This window comes from Impatiens glandulifera, chromosome 5, assembly GCF_907164915.1.
Source record: "Impatiens glandulifera chromosome 5, dImpGla2.1, whole genome shotgun sequence".
NCBI classification, from domain to species: Eukaryota; Viridiplantae; Streptophyta; class Magnoliopsida; order Ericales; family Balsaminaceae; genus Impatiens; species Impatiens glandulifera.
Window position 1 is genome coordinate 51,125,559 of NC_061866.1, and position 9,474 is coordinate 51,135,032.

General features: G+C 31.0%; 1 protein-coding gene across 1 annotated transcript; it reads left to right on the forward strand.

Annotated features, from left to right (window-relative positions):
* The first annotated feature begins 766 nt into the window (after positions 1-766).
* On the forward strand, positions 767-5,186 carry LOC124939644 (glycine-rich cell wall structural protein-like). Its single transcript, XM_047480101.1, has 3 exons — positions 767-881; positions 4,585-4,851; positions 4,906-5,186. The coding sequence occupies exons 1-3, from the start codon at positions 767-769 to the stop codon at positions 5,184-5,186; spliced, it is 663 nt and encodes a 220-aa protein (XP_047336057.1).
* Positions 5,187-9,474: the final 4,288 nt, after the last annotated feature.

Consider the following 9,474-nt stretch of genomic DNA (forward strand, 5'->3'; position numbering starts at 1 on the left):
ATGCATTCAAAATTTGATATACACATTCAAAAAGTTGTGGGTCGTCAAATTCGAGTTTACCATAGTTAGAGTTACTTATATTGTTTTGCACTCACCCAATTCTTAACTCTTTGTTCTTCCATTCCATTCCATCCCATCCCATTGGGTATTGGGTATTCCACCCATTACTTGAACTAATAATATATATTATATTATATTATATTATTGTATAATATAAATTCATTTTTTCCAACTAATTTCTTCTCTTTTAAATACATAGGTTTATGTATTTCTATCATTTATAAGATATATTATATATAACCCACCAAGGTAGCCTAGTAGTAAGAGTCGGCATAAGAGATCAAAATATCACGTGTTCGATTTCATCTGAAAACGCTTTGAGTTTAGGCGGAGGACCATGGATGTGACGTGTCATATATACTAGTTCTCCTTCATTAAAAAAAAAGAAGATACATATGATGATGTTCTTAAAAGTTTAGATAATTTGTTATATTATAAACCTTATTTTGTAAGAACTTTGTGTTCTCATACTAACAAGTGGTATGAGAACTAGTTGTAGTCATTGTGTTGTTATTATAATGGAGAGAAATACGAGTAGAATAATTACTCTTAATGACTATAAATATCATGTGTGGAAATGAAAGATGAAAGATCTCATTTACGTCAAAGATTATTATTTACATATGTTTGCTAATGAAATGTTAGAAGACAAAACTAATAAGCAATAGACCTTGAGTCATTGTCGGGTGTGTGGCTATATTAGACAATGGGTGATGATAATGTTCTCAACCATGTTAGTGAAGAGATACACACAAAAGAGCTATCGAGAAAACTTGAAGAGTTATATACTCGGAAAACTGGTAACAACAAATTGTTTATGAGTAAGTAGATGATAGGATTGAAGTACCAAGATGGAAAACTATGTTCAGTCACTTGAATATGTTTCAGGGGATTATTAATCAGTTAGTTGGAATGAGAATCAAGTTTGATAATTAAGTGCAAGAGTTATAGCTTCTTGTTACCCTAACGGATTCTTGGGAGACATTTAAAACGACATTGTCAAATTCAGCCGTAAATGATATTTGTACTATAGAAGTGGTGAACAATAGTGTCCTCAATGAAGAGATGAGAAAAAATTACAAAGTTCTTCTTCGCATCTTGATGTTGTACTTACTGAAAAAAGAGGGAGAACTATGAGTAGAGGGTCGAATGAGAAAAGTAAAATCAAAAGAATATTTGATAACAGTGTTAACACTAAGTGTTATCATTGTGAAAAAAATGGGCATATTAAGAAATTTTGCCAAACATATATAAGAGAGAATAAAAATACAAATGATAAAGAAAGGAAACTGATGATAGTGACAAACATGAGAAAGTCAATATGACCATCGATAATATCTTTAGTTTGTATGACGATAATGTTAATCTCACTTGTCAAGAGACTAGTTGAGTGATTGATAGCGACAATTCAATACATGCCACATCGCGGATGAATTTCTTCACATCCTAAACTTGTAGTGATAGTGGTAGTGTTATAATAGTAAAGATGACATTGTCAAAGTTGTTGGTTTTGTAAACATGTGCCTAGAGCTTGAAAATTGTAACACATTGGTCTGAAGAATGTGAAGTACATCCCGACATCTGTATTAATTTGATCTCCACCAAGAAGTTTGATGATGAAGGGTCTTACAATACTTTTCGTGATGGGAAATAAAGTCTTACTAAAGACTCATTGATATTAGAAAATGGAGAAAAGTGATCCTCATTGTATATGATGTAGGTAACAATTGCAAATTCTTCAATCAATGCAGTTGATGATGAAGAAAATATTAAGCTTTGGCACAATAGACTTAGTCATATTAGCGAGATGATATTGGATAAGAAAATTCTTATCTTAGAGTGAAGAGTGATTTTTTTTTAAAGAAGTGTGCTTATTGTTTATCGAAGAAGAATACTAGAGTTGCCTTAAAAAATGTTCCTCATTCGCGAAACCAAGTATATACTTGATTTAGTATATTCTGATATATGTGGTCCTATGAAAACAAGGACACTTTGTGGTGTCTTATATTTTTTGAATTTGATTGATGACCATTCAAGGAATAATTGGATGTATATTTTAAAGTCAAAAAATCAAGTATAAAATATTTTCAAACAATTTCATGCTCTTGTGGAAAGATAAACTTGCGCAAAAACACTTAAGTGTGTTTGGACGGATAAGGGTGGTGAGTATTTTGGTCCTTTTGATGAGTATTGTAGGAAGCAATGGATTCGACATAAAAAAACCTCCGAAGATACCTCAGTTAAATGGTTTAGCTAAGAGGGTGAACCGAACACTAGTTGAATGGGTGAGATGTTTGCTTTCGCAATCACATTTTCTGAAATAATTTTGGAGTGAGACTTTCAATACAGTGGTACATATTTTGAATCTCACAACGTGCATTTCTTTGGATTTTGAGGTGTCGGACAAGATATGGTCAGAAAAGCAAGTTTATTATGACCATCTACTGACGCGTCTTTAGGTGCAAAGTTTTTATTTACATTCCGAAAGATGAACGATCTATGTTTAATGTGAAGACAAGACAGCGTGTGTTAATCAGTTATGGGCTGAATGAATTTGTTATAGATTTTATGATCCTATTTGAAAAAAACTCATTAGAAGTCGAGATGTTGTGTTTATCAAAATCAGAACATAACAAAAGTTGATAAAATAGAAACAACTAAGAATAATATTGATGATTCTATTGAGTTAGATCTAATTTCTACACATGAAGCGCATCCAAATCATGCGGAAAATGTGTCAAATGATAGTGATAGTATCGTTAATGATGAAATTTCACCGACCAATGATGTTGATCTAACTGAAAATATTGATGAAGAAGTTCAGGATGAACTAATTGAACGTTCTTTAAGAAGATATGTTAGAGAGTGTCATTTCTCAACCCTTCATGTGAGTATGTGATACTCACAGATGTAGATAAGTCAAAAACCTACCAAAAGCCAATTTCAATTGAAGAATAAAACCGTGGTTGAAATTTATGGAAGTGGAAATGCAATCACTTCATGTGAACCACACTTATGACTTGGTAAAGTTGTCACAAGGCAAGAAGACTCTCAAGAACATATAAATTTACAGTATTAAGATCGAAAATAACAATTCACAACCAAGGTACAAATCTCGGTTAGTTGTTAAAGGGGTTGGTCAAAAGAAATATATTTATTTTGAAGAGATATTATTTCCGAATGTGAAGATGTCATCGATTCGAATTATTCTTGATATAGTAGCGTGCTTGAACTTAGAGAATGAACAACTTGATGTGAAAACTGCATTTTCTTCCTAGTAATTTGAAAAACAAAATTTATATGGAGCAACTAGAGGGATCAAAGTCAAGGAAAAAGAGCATCTTGTGTACTAATTGAAAAATAGATTATACACATTATAAACAATATTATAGTGCATGATTTAAACGGCTTAAAGATCCCGTGATTTTACTCTTGTTGAGGAGTTTTCACACTAAAACTCGTCTCTCTTTATTTTTATTATTTGTTTGGTTGAATTAAGATTGATAGGTTATAAATGGAGCACTAAAATATTTTAAATAAAATCTCATTACTCTTTTTGTGTTCTTTTTATCAACACCATCAACATACATACATCTTGGTTACTTTTTTTTTCAACCCTCCCGAAGTTTGGACTATTTAAGTGAAAAAATATATATTTTTTTTTATCTTTTATTTAACTTAGTATATTTTATATGTATTAAAAAGAGTATTGTATTATAATTTTAAATGGCAATAATCTTTAATAAGGTTCTAGATTTAAATCTTGTATAGATTATATTCCTAATTTTTTTATTAGGAGATCCCTAAGCAGCTGCCTAGTTGTCTCACCCAAAGGCGACCCTTGTTACAACAGCCTTGAAAGGACTTCCGACCGCTTGATATTTGAAGACTAATTAAGAAGTTGCTTCAATGCTTAAGATTTAATTTGAAATTTGAACAAATTTATTACATATTTTTTTTAACAATGTCACCTGCATAAAATTAATCTAAAAAGGCATTATTGAGACATCAATAGAATTTTAATTTAATTACATTTTTTTTTCTTAAATTGTTAGTTATTTTGTTTTAAATAGTTTATCCAATAAAACTATATTATTTTAAACTTTATAATCTATACTCAATTGATTTATAAAAGTAGTATTTATCATTAAAATGTATTCATGGTATAATGACACCAAACTTAGAGAATAACCAAAATGTTTTGGCATACTTTATATATATATTTTGTTCTCTAAGATGAAATTATAGTATTTTATTATTGATAAATAATCCAAGTGAATTTCTAGAACAGGTAACTAATTTATATTCACTGTGGATTGAGGCTTGTTTTAGTTCATGAGTATTGATTACTTAGAATATTAAAATTATTTTAAAACTTATAAACGACTTGAAGATTAAAATGCATCGTTATTATAAGTCAATACAATTTTATTATGTAAAATAAATATAATTGAAAAGATCATCTTCAAAAGATAATATATATTATTATTCATGTAATTGAAAAGATCATCTTCAAAATTTAAGGGTGTCTGGCAAGAAGGGAGAAAGGAGGTTCAGGTTTTTCTGTTCTGGGAGAGGTTGGGACCGGTAGTGAGGGTGATCCGGGATTTGCAAATCCTGGGTTGGTTGGGACCGGAAGTGAGGTTGATCCGGTATTTGGAAATCCTGGGTTGGTTGGGACCGGTAGTGAGGGTGAGGGTCGTCCCGGATTTGTTAGTCCCGGAGTTGGGACGGGCATTGAGGGAGGATCGGGATTTTCTGTACCCGGAGAGAATGGGTCGGGTAGTGAGGGTGACTCGGGATTTGGTAGTTCCGGGTCTATTGGATCCTGATTTTCCATTCCAGGCAAGGGTGTCTCGGCCTTTGGTTGTCCCGGACCGATTGGGACTGGCAATGTGGGAAGATTCGGGTTTTCTGTTCCTGGTAAAGTTGGGTCTGGTAGAGAGGGTGACTCCGTATCTGGTATTCCTGGTAAAGTTGGGTCGGGTAGTAAGGGTGACTCGGGATTTGGTAAGGTTGGGTCGGGTACAGGTGGCTCGGGATTTGGTAGTCCTGAATTAGGGTTATCCGTTTCCGGTAAAGTTGGGTCTGGTTGTGAGGGTGGCTCGGGATTTGGTAGGTGTTGACCAGTTGGGGGTTGACGAGCCTCACCTAATTCTATGACCATGACAATGATGAAAAGGAACCACATCACAAGGTGAGAAGATGGTGAGACCATTGTTTTAGAAAGATGATATTGATCAACTCTATTAATTGTGTATTTGTAGGTTGAATAGTGGAATGTTTATATAGATTACCAGTTAGGTTGAAAAATAGACACTTTATTAATATTATTATTTATTTGATAAATAATTTATTTATCTTAAATTTAAAATTAATATTACATTTTATCATGAAATAACAGTTTCACACACTAATATCATATATTTATATTAGTGATATCTCAACTAATAAAGTACTTCAAAAGTGAAAAATATAAAAAAAACACACAAAATTTATTCTAGTTTAATACGTTTTAAATTTAAGAGAAAATTACTAAATATTATAATCGACGACTAATATTATTTTTAGAAATAGTGAGAATTTGTAAAAATAATAAAAAGATACGTAGAAAGAAGTTTCATCTAAAAATTAATTTTGTTCGATCTAAAATATTTTTAAAAAAATACAACACAATTTAAGGATACGAGTAACAAACGAACTATAACCACTTGAGAGTATATTTAACCTACGAAGATTTTCATGCGATGCACACGGATAAAAATATAAATAAAATAAATTTAATAATAATAAAAATAATAATATGTATTCAATGTTTAAAACTCTTAATAAATCACGAATAATATATTAGAATAAAAAATAAAATAACATCGGAATCACCATTGATTAAAGGAAGCGCGATCGGCACATGCGACACATCACAATCAGCACGGGCGGCACGATAGGCACAGGCGACACGGCACAATCGACACTTGCGGCACGATATAGTCTTACGCCGTAAGTCAGCTATTAAATGTTTTTAATTTAGGGTTTCTTGTGCATTGCGCCGCTGAAATTTTCCCTCAATTGTAGTTTATCTGTGATCATCTCTTAGGGTTTCTGTAATTACTTGTTCTATTACTCTATTTCTGCGATCACGGGGAAGGGAAAGAACAAAAGTAATAAATCTAAAGAAGTAAGTGATTTTATTCTGGGAGAAATTAAGAATGTTGTAGGTAAAGAGATTGAGAAGATAGTTGATGAAGTTATCCAAGAAAAGGAGGAAAGCAATGTTAAATCAACAGATCCTATAGAAATTTTTGTAGATAAGAATGCATAAAAACAGAGTAACAAAGAGGGAGTATGGATGGTTGATTATAATGAAAGTGTCAACCTATTTGGTCTTAAAAATTAGATTACCAAACTCCTGATGCATACTAAGAAGGGAGAAATCACAATCAGTAAAGAGAATGCTCAACAAATAACAGTCCAACTCAATATTCATTATCTTTAGGACTAGAATTTGCTGAAGAAAGAAGAATATGAGGAGATAGTTAAATGGTCAGTTGATACAATGAAAGAGTTGATGAAGGCTCCCAAATCTAAGACCTACACTATCATGAGTAATTCAACATAGAAAGTCAATGAGGTATAGAAAAATAAAGCAGAAAAGAAATATGAAGACCATGCCTACAAAGGAAAACTCTACTTGGAGGATATCCAAACAAAGGTAGAGGTACTCAACTATTCTTTTGAATTCAAACTGCCTTCTAAAGTAGAGGAGAAATGTATTGAAGACTGGAAATTTGTGGTGGTTGTAAACTTTATTGGGAAAAACATAGTATCATTCTCAACTACCAAAGAAACTCTAACTAAACAGTAAGGAGAAAAGGGCTTGAAAAAGTTTCTACATACATACATGACATTTACTTCATGCAGTTCAAAAAGGGTTCAACTAAAAGAAATCTTGGAGAAAGGGCATACTAACATAGGATCAAATTGCATGAAGTTGGAAAAGTGGTTAGAAGAGATGAATCTACAAAGCAAACCAAAGGAAACAACCCAGATTTGGTTCAAGATTTGAAACATTCCAGTCTACATGTACAATGTTGAAGCAATTAGTCATTTTGCAGGTACAATTGGGAAACCATTATATATGGACCCAATAACTGAAGGAGGAGAGCACTTGTCATTTGCTAGAATTAGTATTGAAGTGCATCCTAGGAGTGTCCTATCAATGAAAATGACAGTTGTTGACAGAAAAGGAAAACGCAATGTCATGGAAATCTTTTATGAATGGAAACCAAAGAGGTGTGCTTTCTGTAATACTTTCCTGCACAATAAATGTGATAAAGTTAAAGAAGAAGAGAAGAAAAACCATAAAAGTTAGGAAGCAAAAAAGAAAAAGAAGGAAACAGATGAGGCTAAACTCAAAGATCAAACAGTTGTAAAAGAAAGCAAGAAAGATTTTGGGAAAATATGAAAACGGTGAAGGAAAGAAAGTAAAATGTATCAACGTGAATAGGAAAAAAAATTATGTAATGCGAAGGATAAGGATGGAAATGGAAGATGAACCTCAAGTTGTTGTTGAGGAAACTCAAGAGGAAGACACCCAGAATTTCAAAGCTGAAACAGAGAATTCAAAAGAGATAAATAAGATTCCAAAACCGATGTGGAGTTTGAAGTTGAAGTCGAAGATAAGGAAGACAAAAACATAGAAATTCAAGTTGAAGATAACAAAGGTAAAAGCCCTGAAATTCTTAGAAACAATTCTTTCTATCAAATTAGAATGGGCTCGTACAAAAAAAGAATTCAAAATGAGAAACAACAATACTCATCATCCTCTTCAATACAATCTTCTTTCATCGTTAGAGGAAATGGAAGAGGAAGAAGAAGAGGAAGGGCAAGGGCAAGGGGAAGAAAGTCTCTCAATGAAGATAGATGGCATGCGAAAATCCCAAGCTGGGATGGTTATGTTTGAATGTAGTCTTTTATGTTTGTAATCTCTGTTTTTTTAGATTGTATGAATGCTACTAATCAATTTTTTTAGGATCTTTTGATTGTTATTCTTAATCATAGCTAGGGTTTGTATAGCTTTGATTTTTGACTCTCCCACTTTTGAGATTTTAATGAAATGGTTTTAACCGTTTCCTAAAAAAAACACTTTTATCTTCTCACATATCTCATCACATATTTTTTCTGAATAAATCTCTCGTGACCTTATACCTCACTTAAATCAATCAAATATTTGATTCATATTTTTTAACATTTAGTATTGTAATTTCATACTTTGGTATCAAATATATGATTTTATTTTTTAACCACTTTCAATTTATATCGGTCTATTAACCATCGGCAAACCACATCTCATTTACACTTTGTTAAAGGGTTGTACTTGTTTTGTTATGTTGCAAATTCGAAACATACATATAGCATTTTTAATTTTATTTTTTAACCGTTTTAAGTTTATGGGTGGGTCAAACCACAATCTGGATCAAGTATCTATTTACTCTCATATATATATCCAAATTAACCACAACTCTTGACCCGACAATCCGGACACCTTGAAATTAAGCATTATTATATATATTATATATATTAAAATGTTAAAATTATATTGTTAAAATATTCCACGTTCATCAAATTTGGTATTAAATTTAAAATATAAAGTCTTATTAGCCTAGTTGGTTAAATGGTTGTACTTGTTTTTGTTATGTTACAAGTTCGAAACATATATCTATAGTATTTTTAATTTTATTTTAAATCATTTTAAGTATATGGACGGGTCAACCCACAATTCGACACAAGTATTCTTTTACTCTCACATATAGTATTTTTAATTTTATTTTAAATCATTCTAAGTATATGGACGGGTCAACCCACAATTCGACACAAGTATTCCTTACTCTCACATATATATCCAAATTAATCACAGCTCTCGGCCCGATAATCCGAACACTGAAATTAAGCATAATTATAATTGTAATTATAATTATATATATATATATATATTTCAAAAATATGAAATACTAACAAAATGTGAAACCCAACAAACATAATACAACTTAAATCCAAGGGATGAAATATAAACTAAACTATCGCTAAAATTATTTTCTTTTATTTTAATAAGTTTTATTTTATTATTTTATATTTTTATCATAAAGAAAGATTTTATTAATCTAAACATATTACATTAATTTTTTATAATACATAAAAGAATAAAAAACGGTTTAATTTTAATTATAATCTTATAAAAAGAAACTTGTGAACCCTTTTACATAATTAAGTTGATGGATTCACGATAACCACAATGATTTAGTAGTCTCCTAATCTAAAAATTTATATTTATTTTATTTTTTAATTCAGTAGTTTTAATATTTTATTAAATAAATATAATAATTTTATATTATGTTAACAAGAATAACATAATTTAGT

Excerpts from the sequence above, each read along its gene's own strand:
- LOC124939644 (XM_047480101.1), top strand. The coding sequence starts at position 767 with ATGGGTGATGATAATGTTCTCAACCATGTTAGTGAAGAGATACACACA. Across the intron at positions 882-4,584 it reads TAACAACAAATTGTTTATGA|GGTGTCTGGCAAGAAGGGAG; the intron begins GTAAGTAGATGA and ends TCAAAATTTAAG. Across the intron at positions 4,852-4,905 it reads GAATGGGTCGGGTAGTGAGG|GCAAGGGTGTCTCGGCCTTT; the intron begins GTGACTCGGGAT and ends TTTCCATTCCAG.